The sequence below is a fragment of the Papio anubis genome, chromosome 9, assembly GCF_008728515.1.
Source record: "Papio anubis isolate 15944 chromosome 9, Panubis1.0, whole genome shotgun sequence".
In the NCBI taxonomy this organism is placed as follows: Eukaryota; Metazoa; Chordata; class Mammalia; order Primates; family Cercopithecidae; genus Papio; species Papio anubis.
This window is the reverse complement of record NC_044984.1, coordinates 322,252-341,039: the sequence shown is the minus strand read 5'-3', so window position 1 is coordinate 341,039 and position 18,788 is coordinate 322,252. Positions and strand designations below refer to the sequence as shown.

General features: G+C 41.5%; 1 protein-coding gene across 3 annotated transcripts in view; it reads left to right on the top strand.

The window, feature by feature from the left end:
* Nucleotides 1–18,788, top strand: part of KDM5A (lysine demethylase 5A) — a 107,486-nt gene that overhangs the window by 47,457 nt on the left and 41,241 nt on the right. For all 3 annotated transcript variants that reach the window (XM_031650192.1, XM_021921889.2, XM_021921888.2), the window contains 6 exons: nt 333–527; nt 8,144–8,325; nt 8,709–8,833; nt 9,343–9,493; nt 10,819–10,933; nt 13,770–14,125. In XM_031650192.1, coding sequence (XP_031506052.1) covers nt 333–527; nt 8,144–8,325; nt 8,709–8,833; nt 9,343–9,493; nt 10,819–10,933; nt 13,770–14,125 — 1,124 coding nt within the window. The remainder of the gene's footprint in view (nt 1–332; nt 528–8,143; nt 8,326–8,708; nt 8,834–9,342; nt 9,494–10,818; nt 10,934–13,769; nt 14,126–18,788) is intronic.

The window sequence follows — 18,788 nt, the reverse complement described above, 5'->3', positions numbered from 1 at the left end:
GGGCAGGCTCATGTTAAATTGGTCTAAAAGAGTTTGCTGCCTCAGTTATATACCAAAGAACTCCTTGATATACAATAAATAGAAAATTAGCAGTTTAGGCCAGAAATTTAGCATTTCAGATTATGGGAATTTTCTGTGGGAAAGCCTTTGAAATTCTGGCTGGGTCATACAGGGTTAATATTTACAGTTAATGTAATATTGCCTCTTTATATTTAAATGGATTTGGTATTCTGTCTTCTTTCTAATAAAAGGGAGGACCTGGAGGGTAAGTAGTGGTTCTGTTCTGGGGTATGTTATAAGCGAGTTATTTAATTTGGAAATCTCCTTTTCAGTTGCCCATTGGACGTCAGTGTGTGAATCATTACCGACGCCTGAGGCGCCATTGTGTCTTTTCACATGAGGAACTCATTTTCAAGATGGCAGCAGATCCAGAATGCTTAGATGTGGGGCTGGCTGCCATGGTCTGCAAAGAATTGACTCTCATGACTGAGGAAGAAACACGATTAAGAGAGTCTGTTGTACAGATGGTGAGTTTGCTGAGCACATTTTCTATGTTTGATACTGCTTATGGGATATGCTAAATAAACCTATAGATAGAATTTTCATCTCTGATTCCCTAGGAGTTAAACATAAAAATCACTGATTTGGAGAAGATTTTATGTTTTTATGACTGACATACTGGTTTCTCCAGATTAAAAACGTTTTAGGAATCTTATCATCTAGGTTTTTAAAACGAGTCCTATCAGAATTTCTTTTTTTTTTTTTTTTGAGACGGAGTCTCGCTCTGTCGCCCAGGCTGGAGTGCAGTGGCCGGATCTCAGCTCACTGCAAGCTCCGCCTCCCGGGTTTACGCCATTCTCCTGCCTCAGCCTCCCGAGTAGCCGGAACTACAGGCGCCGCCACCGTGCCCGGCTAGTTTTTTGTATTTTTTTAGTGGAGACGGGGTTTCACCGTGTTAGCCAGGATGGTCTCGATCTCCTGACCTCGTGATCCGCCCGTCTCGGCCTCCCAAAGTGCAGGGATTACAGGCTTGAGCCACCGCGCCCGGCCTCCTATCAGAATTTCTTAGGCATATATTTACGTTTTAAATCTTCTACATACGGTGTTAATTGTTTAAAAATAAAATTTAAATCATTTTTTTTCTGAGCTTTGTGTTGAATAAGTTGTGTTTCTGGCAATTACAGCCTGTCAGTTTGAATTAATCTTTTTCCCTCCCCTTTAAGTAATTTGATGAATAGGAAGGATGGAATAACCAAGGGTTGGGATTTAAAATACTTAGGATAAGCTAAGCATCATCACATTGAACTGGCTAATATATGAGAAAATGTGTATCTTTAGCATCATCTTGGCCTGTTCTATCTAATATTTCCTGCATAGCTGGCTAGCTTCATTAGGTTTACACCATGCTTCCTCCTGTTTTTGTATCATGTCCCTCCTCCTCCTCTGCCTGATATTCTGTCTCTGTTTTTAAAATAACTTTGTTGAAGCATAATTGAGATGTAATAAACTACATGTGTTTAAAGTGTACAATTTGATAAGTTTTGACTGTGTATATACCCGTGAAACCATTGCTACAATCAAGATAATGAATATATCTATCACCCCTACAAGTTTTTTCATGCCCTCATATGGTTCTTCCTTCTTGCTCTGTACCACCTTTTTGAAAGATGGGTTCTCTCTCTGTTGCCCAGGCTGGAGTGCAGTGGCACAATCATAGCTCACTGCAGCCTCAAACTCCTGGGCTCAAACAATCTTCCCACCTCAGCCTCTGGAGTAGTTGAGACTGCAGGTGCGTGTTACCATGTCCGTCTAATTTTTTAAATTTTTTGTAGTGGTGGAGCCTTGCTTTGCTACCTAGGCTGGTCTCAAACTCCTGGCTTCAAGCAGTCCTCCTGCCTTGGCCTCCCGAAGCGTAGGGATTACAGGCATGAGCCACCACACCTGGCCATACTGCACCATCATCTTCTCCTCTTGCCCCAAACCCCAGAAACCACTATTCTTTCTTTGCTTATTTTTTTGGAGAATTTTATTCAAATCAAACCATACAAGTTGTCCTTTTATGTCTGATTTCTTTCATTCAGCGTAATTACTTTGGGACTCATCCATATTGTTGCATGTACCAATACTTTATTCCTTTTTATTGCACACTGGTTTTTCCATTGAATAGGTGTACCGCAATTTGTTTATCCTTTCACTTGTGGGTGAACATTTGGATTGTTAACATTTTTTGGCTGTTAGAAATTAAATTGCTCTGAACATTTGCGTACAGCCTTTTGATGGACATATGCTTTTGTTTATCTTGAGTAAATACTAGGCGTGGAATGCTTGGATCATATAGTATGTGTATGTGTAATTTTTTTTTTTTTTTTTTGAGATGGAGTTTTGCTCTTGTTGCCCAGGCTGGAGTGCAGTGGCTTGATCTCAGCTCACCGCAACCTCCGCCTCCCGGGTTCAAGTGATTCTCCTGCCTCAGCCTCCCGGGTAGCTGGGATTACAGGCACCGCCACCACGCCCAGCTAATTTTTGTATTTTTAGTAGAAAGGGGGTTTCTTCATGTTGGCCAGGCTGGTCTCGAACTGACCTCAGGTGATCCGCCTGCCTCGGCCTCGCAAAGTGCTGGGATTACAGGCGTGAGCCACCGCGCCCAGCTGTATGTGTAATATTTTCTTTTTTTTTTTTTTGAGATGGAGTCTCGCTCTGTCGCCCAGGCTGGAGTGCAGTGGCCGGACCTCAGCTCACTGCAAGCTCCGCCTCCCGGGTTCACGCCATTCTCCTGCCTCAGCCTCCCGAGTAGCTGAGACTACAGGCGCCCGCCAACACGCCTGGCTAGCTTTTTGTATTTTTTAATAGAGACGGGGTTTCACCCTGTTAGCCAGGATGGTCTCGATCTGCTGACCTCGTGATCCGCCCGTCTCAGCCTCCCAAAGTGCTGGGATTACAGGCTTGAGCCACCGCGCCCGGTCATGTGTAATATTTTCTAAAACACTGTGACGCTGTGTTCCAAAGTGGTTGTACCATTTTACGTTTCCTCCAGCAGTGTGTAAGAAGTTTCGGTTGCCTTCTATCCTCACCAACATTTGGTATAGTTAGTCTTTTCAACTTTAGACATTGTAATAAGGTTATAGTGGTATTTCATTATTTAATATTCCCACTTTAAGCTTGTATTCTTTTTTTGTTGTTGTTTTTGAGACGGAGTCTCACTGTGTTGCTTAGGCTGGAGTGCAGTGGCATGATCTTGGCTCACTGCAACCTCAGCCTTCCAGGTTCAGCAGTTCTGCTGCCTCAGCCTCCCAAGTAGCTGGGATTACAGTCATGCACCACCTTCTCTAGCCAGTTTTGTATTTTTAGTAGAGATGGGGTTTCACTGTGTTGGCCAGGCTGGTATTGAGCTCCTGACCTCAGGTGATCCACCTACCTTGGCCTCCCAAAGTGTTGGGATTACGGGTGTGAACCACTGTGCCTGGCCTATACTTGTATTCTTAAAAGTCTTATTTTGATTATATATTTATTTAAAATGGGATTCCTTTTCTCATTGCCTAGTCTTTCTTTTGAATTTTGAAATTTTAAGTACATTGGTGGAGACTCATGAAATACGATTTCGTGATATGTCCTCAGTATTTCAGATTTAACCTGACTGGGGCATTATTTTCCTTGCTCTTTGATAATTTGAATGCCCCATCTCCTGATCCTCTACCATGTTTCTTTGTGGTACTTTGATCAAATTTCTCTGTAGACCCTTCTTTAAACATACCTTCCACCTGCGCCCTTGTTCCAGTTACTTATCCCTGCCCTTACTTTGCATTATGAACTTGTCTTTCCTATTTTAAGAAAAGTTTTCATTTTACCTTTTACTGAAAATCTTCAGTGGTTTTCCTGTGGTCAGCAGTCTTTTGTCCTCTTGATCCTTTCATTATCATTGTCATTCTGTTCCCATCATACTTTTGAAAGTCTCAGAGTTCACCAGTGACACTTTATTGCAAAATCCAGTGTTTTTTTTTTTTTTTTTTGGAGACAGAGTCTCACTCTGTTGCCCAGGCTGGAGTGCGGTGGCGCGATGTTGGCTCACTGCAAGCTCTGCCTCCTGGGTTCACACCATTCTCCTACCTCAGCCTCCTGAGTAGCTGGGGCTACAGGCGCCAAGCCTGGCTAATTTTTTGTATTTTTAGTAGAGACAGGGTTTCACCGTGTTAGCCGGGATGGTCTCCATCTCCTGACCTCATCATCCTCCCGCCTCGGCCTCCCGAAGTGCTGGGATTACAGGCGTGAGCCACCATGCCCGGCCAAAATCCAGTGGTTTCTTTCTGTGTCTTCCACCCCCGTGAGCTCTTTGTTGCACTATATATTGGTGCTTTGGTTTCTTTCCCTAACATTTGCTCTACTGTTTTTTCAGTCTCTTTGATTATATTTGCCCATCATTTCTAGTTCTTTCTCCTTATATCCTCAACAATGTGTGCAGGGTTCAGCCTTTGACTGTTTATTGTTGTTATTTTGTGCTGTTTATCTTGGAATTCTCATCTAAGGGTCTTAAGTCTGTCAGCTATTACCTTGTGGTTTCAGTTCTCACTTCTTAAAGTTTCCTCCTGTTATGTTACACACAGGAATTATTGTTACTTTGAAAGAAGCTGTGTCCAGCCACTCATTTGTAATCTGTGTTTCCAACATGTGTATTACACATTTCTATTTAGATTTTTATCATCTCAGTTTCAGCATCTGAAATAGAAAATCTCCTTCCTGTCCACCCTTCATAAACTACTTTCTTTCCTAATTGCCTCATCTTAGTAAGCGCCAGGACCACCATGTAAAAACTTAGTGTGATCTTGACTTATACGTTTCCTTTTTTTTTTTTTTTGAGATGGAATTGCACTCTGCCACCCAGGCTGGAGTGCAGTGGCACGATCTCAGCTTACTGCAACCTCCGCCCCCTGGGTTCAAGCGAATCTCCTGCCTTACCCTCCCGAGTAGCTGGGATTACAGGCGTTCACCACCTTGCCCAGCTAATTTTTGTATTTTTAGTAGAGACAGGGTTTCACCATGTTGGCTGGGTTAGTCTCGAACTCCTGACCTAAGGTTATCTGCCCTCCTCAGCCTCCCAAAATGCTGGGTTTACAGGCATGAGTCACCACACCTGGCCTCGTTTCCTTCATAGTTATCTGTTACCTAGTTTTTTGTTTTATTTATTTATTTATTTGAGAAAGAGTCTCACTCTGTTGCCTGGGTTGTAGTGCAGTGGCGCGATCTCGGCTCACCTGCTGTCTCCACCTCTCAGGTTCAAGCAATTCTGTGTCAACCTCCTGAGTAGTTAGGTTTACAAGCGTGTGCCACCACACCTGGCTAATTTTTGTATTTTTAGTACAGACAAAGTTTCACCATGTTGGCCAAGCTGGTCTTGAACTCCTGACCTCAGGTGATCTACCCACCTCAGCCTCCCAAAGTGGTGGGATTATAGGTGTGAGCTACTGCGCCTGGCCTGTTACCTAGTTTTAAGTTTTTCTTTGGCACTGTTTCTCATCATTCTCCCTTGCCCCCTTTTTTTCCTTACTGCTACACCATCCTGTTCCATTCCCTAATTTTCTCACCTGGCTTATTTCAAATAGCCTTTTTTGGTTTTTGTTTTTTTGAGACGGAGTCTCGCTCTGTCACCCAGAGTGGAGTGCAGTGGCGCAGCCTTGGCTCACTGCAGCCTCTGTCTCCCGGATTCAAGTGATTCTCCTGCCTCAGCCTCCCCAGTAGCTGGGACCAGAGGTGCACACTACCACGCCTGGCTAATTTTCTGTATTTTTAGTAGAAAATGGGGTTTCACCATGTTGGCCAGGCTGGTCTGCAACACCTGGCCTCAAGGGATTTGCCCACCTTGGCCCCCCAAAGTGCTGGGATTACAGGCATGAGCCACTGCGCTTGGCCTCAAATAGCTTTTAATTTGTATTTCTGGTTTTTTTCTTCTCTCCATTTCCTCCTTATTTATGGTTTTCTAAAGTATATTCTCAGGAATATAAGCTTTGTAATGTTTTAAAAGGTATTATAAGGAAAAGTTCTGTGGCTAAAAACGTTTGGAAAATGGCAGGCTAAGAAAAGGTAAATGGATATATTTAAAATATTGATGTTAGCTTCATTTAAGACTGGAAAAGTAAAAGAACAATGAATTCTAGTTTGGGTACAAAAAATAGGGGGACCTAAAATAATGTGAAATATATACTTTTCCAGTTTTCAGGATTTTAAAATTACTTAAAAGGTATAGGAAAATTAATGGTAAAAATTAATAAAAACATATATAGGCCAAAAAGAAAGATAAATGAGATCCTTACTGCAGAACTTCTGATTCTTGAATATGCTGGTGTTCATTGTTATCTGTGAAGTAGGAGGGATATAATCCATAGCATTTTCCAAAAAAATGTTTTTCCTTGTTTTTTTTTTTTTTTTTTTTTTTTTTTTTTGTAGAGACATTGTCTTCCTATGTTGCCCAGGCTGGTCTTGAACTCGTTGGCTCAAGTAGTCCTCCCACCTCAGCCTCCCAAAGTGCTGAGATTATAGGTGTGAGCCTCCACACCTGGAACAAAAAAAATTATTTTCCCCAGAATATGTTTTAGGATCTGTGATCCTTGGAGTACACTTTGGGAAACTATAAAATTTCTTGAAGCAGCCAGAACTTTCTCAGTTGCCACCTTAGCATTCCCTTGAGAACAGCATTGCTGGTTGTTCTGAAGCTAAATTCGTATAAACTAAGAAGTATGTGCAGTGCATTTTGAAACTATTTTTATGTTAAAATAATTTTTAAAGAAAATACTAAATGCCAGTATGAGAAAATGGAAAGATAGGAGAATATGGCCAGCAGACATCTAAATTAAACTAGTATCAAAAACAATGTATGATGAAAAACCAGAATTGTGCATGCCAGTGAATAAATTATCAGGTTCCCACCTTGTTTAAATGAAGAGAGTTTGCTCTTCTTGCAGAATTGTGTTTCCAAGTAACTTACTCCATCAAGTAAGCAGAAACTGTAAAGTTATATAATAAATGGCGGTCTTTGGTAAAATGCACTTCGTATGCTCTTATATATATATATATATATATATTTTTTTTTTTTGAGATGGAGTCTTGGTCTGTCACCCAGGCTGGAGTGCAGTGGTGCAATCTCAGCTCACTGCAACCTTCACCTCCCAGGCTCAAGTGATTCTCCTGCCTCAGCCTCCTGAATACCTGGGACTACAGGCATGCATCACCACGCCCGGCTAATTTTTGTATTTTTAGTAGAGACGAAGTGTCACCATATTGGCCAGGCTGGTCTCAAACTCCTGACCTCAGGTGATCGGCCCGGCTTAGCCTCCCAGAGTGCTGGGATTACAGGCGTGACCCACTGCACCCTGCCCACTCTTATATTCTTGGCATACTGAATTTGTCTTAACTTTCTTTTTGATGATTTTGATTTGCACAATTTACTTTATACTTCTTTGTCCTTACATATGTTTGCATATGTCACTGTTACTTTTGGATAATAGATTACTAATTTATTTTGCTCAAGGATATAATTGGGAGTTTGGGGCCAGCCACCCCCAGAATGCCTCCCAATTACAATTTTCTTCCCTTCTGTCAAAAAACTGTCTTGACTTTTGTGGTAATCACGTTTCTTTTTTTTAGAGACAGGGTCTTGCTGTGTCGGCTGGGGTTGGAGTGCAGCAGTACTATCATAGCTCACTGCAGCCTGGCCTCAAATGATCTTCCCTCCTTAGCCTCCTGAGTAGCTGGGATTGCAGGCATGCACCACCATGCCTGGGTAATGTTTAAACATGTTTTTATAGGGATGCTGACTTTGTTGCCCTGGCTGGCCTCAAATCCCTGGCTTCAAGCAATCCTTCCACTTCGGCCTCCTAAAGTGCTGGGATTATAGCCATGAGCCACTGCACCCAACCCACATTTCTTTATAGTTTTGTCATTCAAATGTGCATCCTTAGATACCAAACTTTAATCTTGCGCATTGAAAAACAGCGATGATTACTTTTAGGAAGTATTTCGATGTTGTGCCATTGTACCTTTCATGTTTATGCCTTTAAGTCAGAGATTTGTCTGTGGAAAAAAATGTAGTAACTTAAGTTTTTTGATGTTTTAAAGACTAGAAAGACTTGATCTAGTGCAATAAATTATATTTCAGGGTGTCCTGATGTCAGAAGAAGAAGTGTTTGAACTTGTTCCTGATGATGAGCGACAGTGTTCAGCATGCAGAACCACATGTTTTCTCTCTGCTCTCACATGTTCCTGTAATCCTGAGCGGCTTGTATGTCTCTACCATCCAACTGATCTGTGCCCCTGCCCCATGCAGAAGAAATGTCTTAGGTATCCAAAAGTAGTTTGTAAAACTTCCATGACCTTTTTTTAAAACCAAGTCTTAATGTTGTTTTTACTTATTCCCTTCCTTTACTCTTTACTCTGGACTTCTCAACTTCTCTGTCTACTTCTAGGCTTGAAGACCAGTCCTTTAAAGTTGGCCCTAAACTTGGCAGCTGAAATTAGTTTCTTTATCAGTTGATTTCACATGTTCCTTGTCTCCTTGGGTTAAAAACGGTGGGCTGGTTTGATTTTCTCTTCACGTGAACGAAGATCCCATTCCCTTGGCCATTGTATTCTCCTTAAGCCGATTATACTAAAACTTTATTTTTAGGTTATTGTTGGTTTTTGAGATTTTTATTTCTGTGTGTGTTTGTGTTTTCTTTTTGTAGATACCGCTACCCATTAGAAGACCTCCCTTCTCTGCTATATGGTGTAAAAGTCAGGGCGCAGTCCTATGACACGTGGGTCAGTCGTGTTACAGAAGCATTGTCTGCTAACTTCAACCACAAAAAAGGTAAAATTTCCTACTTTTGTATACATATGCTGAATTGATTGTCACTTTAAAAGAGGCTTTGTTTAGTTTTATGTTTTTCTTTCCGTAAAAGAAAAATCCTAGGCTTCCTATGAGATTTGAGATTAATGGGTTGGTTGAATATAGACTTAATTTTCTATTTGAGAATCTTCTTTGAAATGAAAAAACTGACTAAAAATGGGCCGGACATCTAACTTGCAGTAAATTTATTATATATGTTGGGAACCCACTATTACCAGTAAGACTAACACTGAAGGCTTCTTTGGAAAGAGAAATTTATTTACCTGAGAGAAACTGTCTATAAGGATTATAAATGAGCACCTGGTTGTTAGCTTTTATTGTGTTGGTGAGATTTTCACAGCTGTTTGCTTCTACTAATTTTATGTTTCTACTAGTAGGTTGGGGACTCACTTGAGTGAGGTTGGTGAAGATTTTAGAATGGCTTTTTGTGTCTGTGGTCATTGTATATGGCTCTTTATTTATTTTTACAGATTTGATTGAATTGCGAGTAATGCTGGAAGATGCTGAGGATAGGAAATACCCAGAGAATGATCTCTTTCGAAAACTCAGGGATGCTGTAAAAGAAGCTGAGACCTGTGCTTCTGTGGCTCAGCTGCTTCTGAGCAAAAAGCAGAAACACAGGTAAACCTAAGACGAGTTTAATTATCGTTGTCCTCTTTCTTTCAGAGTAAAAACCAAATCTTTGTCTGGCCTGCGAAGCCCTACATTGTCCTGGACCTCTTGTGGCCATGTCTCTCGCTCCCAGTGATGCTCCAGTTTTATCTCCTACTATTCTCCCTTCTTTCTTGCTCCAGCCTGCAGTGTTCTTTCTCTTGCCGTTCTTCATACATACAGGCACGTTTTTGCGTAGGACTTCATGCTCTCTCTTTACTCTGCTCGGAGTTCCCTTCCCACCGTATCCAGGTGGCTTGTTCCGTGACCTGCCTCTTTTAAGCCTTTGTTTTCAAATGTCACTTTGTTGGCGAGGGCTTTTCTCACAAGCCTTTATAAAATTACAGTCCTCTTACCCTTTTTCATGCTTTGTTTTTCTCCTAGCGTTACCACCTGCTAATATACTAATCTACTTATTTATTATCTGTCTTCTCTTCCCCATCCCCCACTAGAATGTACACAAGACTAGAATATCAGGAATTTTTTTTCATTGTCATATTTCTTATGCTTAAAACAATGCCTGGCACATAGTTGTGCAATAAATATTTGTAAATGAATAAATGGAAACTATAGGCTGAAGGCAGGTGGCAGCAAAGGGTAACCTTGATGGATGCAGAGGAGGTTGTTAAGAAGCATAGAAGTATGCACCCTTGGTATGATGTAATTCCTAAGTATTAAATTTTCTGTGGTATTTAAATGTGGTGGTGTAATTCCAGCACATTTCTTCTGTCTGAATGGCTTTTCTATAGCAATTCATATTGGGTTTTTTAATTACTTTGTAAATTTTTTATTTACCATTTTGTTAGATAACTTTTCTTAGAGACATTGATCAACGGCTCTTAGCTTGTCATTGGGCCAGTGACCCCACTTGGAGAACCTGGTAAAAGTTTAGGAATCCTCTTAGTAAAATCATATACACACAAATTTTGGAACACTTTCAGAGGATTCATTGTAACCTAAGGCAGTTAGGCTCTTCTTTCACATTTTAACCTTCTTGAGATACAGGGTTAAGTTTTATCAATGAACTTAATATTCCAACTATGAGGAATTTATGTAATGTTTGAAATGTTTAATACTTGTAGATCGAAGGAACTGTAACTTGGAGAGTTGAATCTTTGAGTCATTAACTGAAGAACTTAAAAACTGTTTTGAAGTGGTCACCATTGCAGTGTAATCCCTCAAACACTGGGATTCTAGGATTGCTTAGGTTTGAATTCTGAATAGACTAGGAGCCCTTTTGATATCAGAATGACTGATTTTTTTCTTACTTGTATCTCAATATTATTTCACATCAGACAGAGCCCAGATAGTGGGAGGACTCGGACCAAACTGACGGTGGAAGAATTGAAGGCCTTTGTCCAACAACTTTTTAGTCTTCCGTGTGTCATCAGCCAAGCTCGGCAAGTGAAGGTGGAGTATGACATCCTTTTTTTGGGTAATGTCCTTTGTGACAGGGTCTACTGTTCTGGGTTTCACAGACTGGTATATCTAAACTAGTTTTTTGCTCTAATTTTTTTTTTCTCTCACTATATGCTGCTATTTGAGGTTCTTTAATAGGCAGTTTTTTGGTTTTGTTCTTAGCCGTTATTCCCCATTTAAAATTCTGTAAGGCTGATAAAGAATTATTTTTTTCTATATTAATTTTAGTTCAGAACACCCATTTAACATAGATGTAATTGAGATGCAAGAAATTAGTTAAAATAATCTGCATGTATCAGTGTTATTAATACATGAGCTTTTAAAAATGCAGAGCTCTGAAATTACCAGCACCCTGATGGCTTAATGAATATGTAAAATCTTAAAAGTATGTATCAAATATATCAATCTCCATAGTTAATGATCTTTTGATAGTTTGGGGTGTTTTTGTGTTTTGGGGGTGGGTAGAGGTCTAAAATAGTGTTTTTTGTTTTTGTTTTTGAGAAGGGAGTCTCGCTCTGTCGCCCAGGCTGGAGTGCAGTGGCGCGATCTCGGCTCACTGCAAGCTCCGTCTCCTGGGTTCAAGTGATCCTCCCTAGTAGCTGGGATTACAGGAATGGGCCACTATGCCCAGTTAATTTTTGTATTTTTAGTAGAGACGGGGTTTCGCCATGTTGGCAGTCTGGTTTCAAACTCCTGACCTCAGGTGATCCACCCGCCTCGGCCTCCCAAAGTGCTGGGATTACAGGCATGAGCCACTGTGCCCGGCCTAAAATAGTTTTTATAGTTTTTATCAAGGTTATCAACTTGTGAAATCTAGGGTCAGTTGTGTTCTTGTCTTATTCAATTTCATAAGAGCATTTTGATAACTGACTACTCTTTCTTGAATGCTGTTCTTTAAGCCTCTGTGACACCACACTTTCTGGATTTTTTCTTAGCTCATTGGCAGTTCTTCTCTTAAGTCTTCCTTGCTGCTTGTTTCTCTTTGACTTGGCTTCTCAAGTGTTGGAGTATATGAGGAGTCTCGGCCCTTTCTTCAGGTGCCCCCACTTCTGATACCTTATTTGCCCAGTGACATTAAATATCACCTGTATCCTGTTGATTCAGTCCCACATCTCCAGCCCTGGATGCCTTTTTCCCTACAGACTTGTATGTCCACGTGTGTACTCTGGATTTCCTTTCGGTGGACTAAAAGGCATATTAAAGCCTCTTTTTTTTTTCTTTTTTTTTTTTTTTGAGACAGGGTCTGGCTTTTGTCACCCAGGCTGCAGTACAGTGGTGTGGTCTCAGCTCACTGTAACTTCTGCTTCCCAGACTCAAGCAATCCTCCCACCTCAGCCTCCCAAGTTGCTGGTACTACAGGTGCACACCACCACACCTGGCTAATTTTTGTATGTTTTGTAGAGACAAGGTTTCACCATTTTGCCCAGGCTGGTCTCAAAACTCCTGAGCTCAAGCAATCCACTTGCTTTGGCCTCCCAAAGTGCTGGGATTACAGACATGAGCCATGACACCTGGCCTTAAGCCTTTTAATGAACCAAATGAATCAAACTCCTTGATTTCTTTATTTCCCTTATTCCCCGTGTTCAATATTTAAACAAGTGCTGACTGCTGTTACCTCCAAAATATATCCTAAAGCAAACCATTTATTGTCCTCTCCGTTGCCTAAACTATGCTCTACACCACTGGAATGTGCCCCTTGGATTACTGCAACAGGCTTTCAGCTGCTTTCTCTTCTTTTGCTCGTCTGACATTTTATTTTTTGTTTGGTAACCAGAATGATAATCTAAACTTTAAATCAAATCACATCACTTCCCTGTGGTTAAAATTCTCCAGTGGTTCCCCAAAGCCATTTGAATGAAATTCAAACTCATTGTAACCTAGAAGATACTGTGTAGTCTGACCTCTGCTTATTTTTTAACCACATTTCTCCATCGTCCACTTGTAGCAACACACCAAGCTCATTCTTCTTTAAAAGCGTTTGCAATTATTATTTACCCTGCCCTAACTGTTCTTCCTTCAGACCCTCTTGTAGTTCCTCCCCAACCCTCAATTTAGTTTCAGTTTGCCTTCTGTGACTACCATGACATTGCTAAGTAATATGCCTCTGCCCGCTCTGGTCATTCTCTGTTGTGCTGCCCTGTTTTCAGAGCACTTGACACTAACTGAAACATTTTATTCGTGTGTTCACTGTCTGGTCACCTGCATTAGAATGTATGTTCTCTGGGCCGGGCACGGTGGCTCTCGCCTGTAATGCCAGCACTTTGGGAGGCTGAGGCGAGCGGATCATGAGGTCAGGAGATTGAGACCATCCTGGCTAACACGGTGAAACCCTGTCTCTACTAAAAATACAAAAAATTAGCCGAGTGTGGTGGCGGGCGCCTGTAGTCCCAGCTACTCGGGAGGCTGAGGCAGGAGAATGGCGTGAACCCGGGAGGCGGAGCTTGCAGTGAGTCGAGATCGTGCCACTGCACTCCAGCCTGGGCGACAGAGCGAGACTCTGTCTCAAAAAAAATAAGTATGTTCTCTGAAGACAAGGACTTTTTATGTTTTCTTAATACTGTGTGCCTGGAAAAGTACCTGCGTCTAAATCAGCAGTCATTGAATATTTATTGAATGAATCAACTATATTTTAAAAGTAGGAGTATAGCTAGAAGTAATTACACAAAAGCATATTTATTAATTTAACTATCATATCTGAATATTTGGTGTTATGGTGGTGAGATTATGAGAGTCTAGAATTGATAGTGTGCCTTGACTATGTCTAGTTCATACTCTTTGTATCTTTTAAATTTGTTTTTCGAATTTTTATTTCTTTTGACCTTTTCAGAATCTGCTAGATGATGTGGAAGAGTTTCATGAACGTGCTCAGGAGGCCATGATGGATGAAACCCCAGATTCTTCCAAACTCCAAATGTTGATAGATATGGGCTCTAGTCTGTATGTGGAACTCCCTGAATTACCACGACTGAAGCAAGAGCTTCAACAGGCTCGGTGGTTGGACGAAGTAAGACTGACCTTATCAGATCCACAGCAAGTCACTTTGGATGTCATGAAGAAACTGATAGACTCTGGGGTAGGGTTGGCACCCCACCATGCTGTGGAGAAAGCAATGGCTGAACTACAGGAGCTCCTTACAGTCTCTGAACGATGGGAAGAAAAGGCTAAGGTCTGCCTACAGGCAAGGTGAACACATTTTGGTGACTGTTGCCTCTTTAACAACTAAGTCAGAAGGTAGAATGGGAAGAAGGAGCTTAAAGGCTTATTGCATTAAATGGCTTTTTTTTTTTTTTTTCCCCTTTAGGATTTTAATGTGTAAGTAGCATTAGTTAAGTTGTGTAGGTGGGAAAGGCATTTCCTGATGATCCAGGGCCTGAGGGAAATGGGGAGATTCTCCTCTCTCCCTGCTTTGGCAGGCAGCTCCTGGAGAGGTGCAGGTCGGTGGCAGTGGGTACAGGCAAGCTGGAGAGTTTCTTGCTGGGCAGGAATGCCCACAGTCCACACCTTCTTCAGCCCTCAGCACCTCATTGTGTCTGGACCCACGAATGGAGTGCCAGTGCTAGGGAGTGGGTTCTCCTGTGTCTGGCTCCAACAACTGGTTTATTGTGATGACATTAAATATTTAATTAAATGTTTTGTGACTTCCCTGGCCAATTGCTAAGTTATCAAATGGGGCTACATGTAGACAGTTTCAAATATGTGCAGACTATTGTGCAGAGTACTTTGTTAGGTACTTCATGTTATACAAAGTCGTGTTTTGTTTAGAGCCTATACTTAGTGATATTATAGTTAGGAAGTAAGAAGTATAAAGTCCATTGTAGTATGTTATTAATGTTAACCGAAAGGTATGGAAAAATGTTACAGGGATTCAGAGGGGGAAGATCATGGTGAGCTTGGGTGGTCAATAGAGAAGCTTCAGAGAAAAATAAGAACTTAGGTAGAGCCTTGAGGAATGAGTAGGATTGAAGTGGAAGGAAGGTAAGAGAAATGTCAGAAACTGAGTTTAAGGAATATTTAGGGTGTGTTCAAGTGACAGAAAATAAGTGGGTTTGCCTGGAGTGGAGGATTTATGCTGAAAAGTATTGGGAGGTGAGAATCAGGCAGGAGGAGAATGTTGAGTGGCTGTATTAGCATCAGCACCCCATTGGACTTAATGAGATTTTTATTTTTTATTTTTTTTTTATTTTTTTTTTGGAAACGGAGTCTCGCTCTGTCGCCCAGGCTGGAGTGCAGTGGCCGGATCTCAGCTCGCTGCAAGCTCCGCCTCCCAGGTTCACGCCATTCTCCTGCCTCAGCCTCCCGCGTAGTTGGGACTACAGGCGCCGCCACCTCGCCCGGCTGGTTTTTTGTATTTTTTAGTAGAGACGGGGTTTCACCGTATTAGCCAGGAAGGTCTCGATCTCCTGACCTCGTGATCCGCCCGTCTCGGCCTCCCAAAGTGCTGGGATTACAGGCTTGAGCCACCGCGCCCGGCCAACTTAATGAGATTTAAATAAAGTGTTTATATCTGGCTGTATTCAGCAAATTTGGGTGATAATTAATGGTGGTGTTCTTTGTGAAAGCATTTCTCTAGCAGCGAAGATTAGTATTTATATAATTTCTCTTGTGAGGATGAGGAAACTGGGGTGCATAGAGCGATCACGTAGTTACTGAGTGACACAACTGAAATTTAAAGCATCTTCCACTTGATTTCAATATCTCTGTGTACTTATCTACTTTGCCAGCCACTTAACTTTGGATACATTTTGATGAGAAAATCTTTAGGTGATTTAATGAGCACAGCTCTGAGAAGCCTCTATGTGCACTGGGTATTTTGCTATCCAGATGACGTGCAGAATACATACTAAAATGTATTCATTGCTTTTCCTATTTGAACTATTCATATTACTCAGTGTCTTCAGATTAATGACAGTTCCAGGAGGTGGGAACATATTAAGTGGACAAAGCTAAATAACTTTGGAATGTAAAACTATGATTTTGATAACACCTGATACAACTGGTAGTAGGCTACCAAATGAAATTTTGTTGGTAATAATAGTTAAACACTTTGTTTTCCCAGTCTCCTATATTGAGTCAGTCACCAGGTCCTGATGATTTTGTCTCCAAAATGTCTTTCATATCTCTCTTTCAAATTCATTGTCACTGACCTGGTTGTAGTCCTCTTATATTTTACCTTGATATTTGAGTTTGGTAAGTATTGATGGAGAACCTGCTCCATGCCAGGTACTATTTCTAAATGCTGTGTAGACAGTAGTGAACAAGACACACAAAGATCTCTGCTTTCATGGAGCTACCGTTCTAGTAGAGAGAGAGAGATGAATGAATTTCAAATAATTAGTGTCATGAAAAAAGTAAAACTGGTAAAGAAATAGAGGATTATGTGGTTGGTGAAAATAGTGGGAGTTAGACTCTTTTCTAATTTCTGTGAGAATTACCTTTCTGAAACACATCCTTAATCTTCTTGGTCTCTTAGTATTGGTTATTAACTACTTACCATTATTTTCTTGAGATTCTTTCTTTGCCTTTGGCCTTCTCTCTACATCTAAAATAATGGTTTTCCTCGAGATGCTGGCATAGATACCTTTCTTTTCTCACTCTGTACAGTCTCTCTAGAAATTTAATTTAATTTCTTGGCTCCGTTTGCCTTCTTTATACTGAGTAACTCCTAAATCTTCATTTATAATATAGATTTCTTCCGTAAATACCATCTGCCTGTTAGATCATTCCAGGGCATGTCTCACAGACACCTGAAACTCCCTGTATCCAAAATTGGACTCATTAATGTCTTCCCATAGCCTCCTCCTTTGTCTCTTTATTCTTTAAATGATACCACCTTTCACTCATTTGAACGGCAGGTACTTTGGTAGTTAGCTTTGACTCCTCCCTTCTTCTTTATCCTCAAACTCAGTTGTGCTGATTATATTTCCCCAGTGCTTCTCACTTTCATTCTTTTTTTTTTTTAAGTCTGCACATGGATTTATGTTATATTCATTCTCTTTCAAACCCCCTCCCCACCTTCTTTTTTGAGACAGAGAGTTGCTTTGTTGCCCAGGCTGGGGTGTGCAGTGGTACCATTTTGGCTCATGGCAACCTCCACTGCCCAAGGCTCAATCTATTCTCATGCCTCAGCCTCCCGAGTAGCTGGGATTATAGGTGCGTGCCCACCATGCCCAGCTAATTTTTAAATTTTTTGTAGAGACGGGGTTTCGCCATGTTGGCCAGGCTTGTCTTGAGCTCCTGACCTCAAGCAATCCGCCCGCCCCGGCCTCCCACAGTGCTGGGATTACAGGCTTGAGCCACTGTGCCCAGCCTTTTACCCTCATGCTTGAAGGACTTTTTTGCATTAGGTGTAAAATTACTGGTTGACAGTTATTTTGTCTTAGTACTTTGGATATATCATCCTGTCTGCTGTTTTGAAAAGAATCTTGTAGGATTATTCCTTCTTTTTCTCTCATTCCACTCAGGCCGTTGTCATAGCTAGCCTAGATCACAGCAGCAGGTTCTGTCTGGCCTTACCCCTCTCTGATTCGTTCTCTCTACTGCCACTAGTGCTTTGTTAACACACAGGTGTCACTTTCACTCCCTTACTGAAATCCTTCTCTAGTTTTCTGTTGCCCTCAGGATGAAGTCTAAGTTCTCTAACCTGATTTATAAGGCCATCTGTCATCTAGCCTCTTGCTTAATTATATATCTAGTCTTATCTCTTGCCATTCTTCTCTTGTATCCTGTGTTCCAAACATTGTGATTTTCTTCCCAGTTCCTCAAACATCTATGTTCTTTCTCTGCATCTTTGTGCATGTGTATTTTATTCTCCTGTAGAGCACTCTTATTTTCAGCCCATCTCCTGTGGTGTACCGCTGCCAACCCTACCCTGCCCCTGGCCCCAGCTTTCCTGATTAAGCCTTATTCAGAAAGGATGAGAAAGCTTAGACATCACTTTTGGGAAGTCTTCTTTACCCACCAGGTCGATTAGGTTCTCCTACTATGTATTCCAATAGCACCTTTACTTTCATTTATCATTACAGTTCTCACAGTGCATCATAAACTCCTTATTAATAATCTTCATAAAATTAAAAAGCTTCATGAGGCTGGGCACAGTGGCTCACATCTGTAATCCCAGCATTTTGGGAGGCCGAGGAGGGTGGATTGCTTGAGCCCAGAAGTTCGAGACCAGCCTGGCCAACATGGTGAAACCCTGTCTCCACTAAAAATACAAAAAATTAGCTGGGCAAGGTGGCTCATGCCTGTCGTCCCAGCTACTTGGGAGGCTGAGGCATGAGAATCGTTTGAACCCGGGAGGCAGAGGTTGTAGTGAGCTGAGATTGCGCCATTGCACTTCAGCCTGGGTGACAGCAAGACTCAAAAAATAAGTAAAGGTTTCATGAGGCAAGGACTGTCATTCTTGCTCATGAGCAATTTCCAGTACCTAGAACGGTGCCTAACACACAGTAGGATTCGTGGATGATGAACGATTTCCACCTCAGCAGCTTCTCGTTGCTTTACATGATGAAGTCCATGGCTCTCAGGACTCCGCGTCTCTCTTCCTGCCAAATTCCCTCTTCCCGTCCCACTCTTTCTCCACCCGTTCCCTGCCTCCCGTTCTCCACATCGCCCCCTAATTGCAAACTGAACTATGAACTGCTTTTTCAGTGTTTTTCCATGTCTTTGTTCATTGTGTTCCTGGTTTCCTTAACTTCTTTAACTTTTCGTTTTGACAGAATCATACTAATTTAAGGCCTACTTCAAAGCCTTTCTCAGCTTTCCGGGGCAGAATTAATCACTGCCTCTGGTAACAGTGAGTTTATAGTAATTTGGTTTTAGTTCCCAGTAGAAGCATAATTCTTACCTT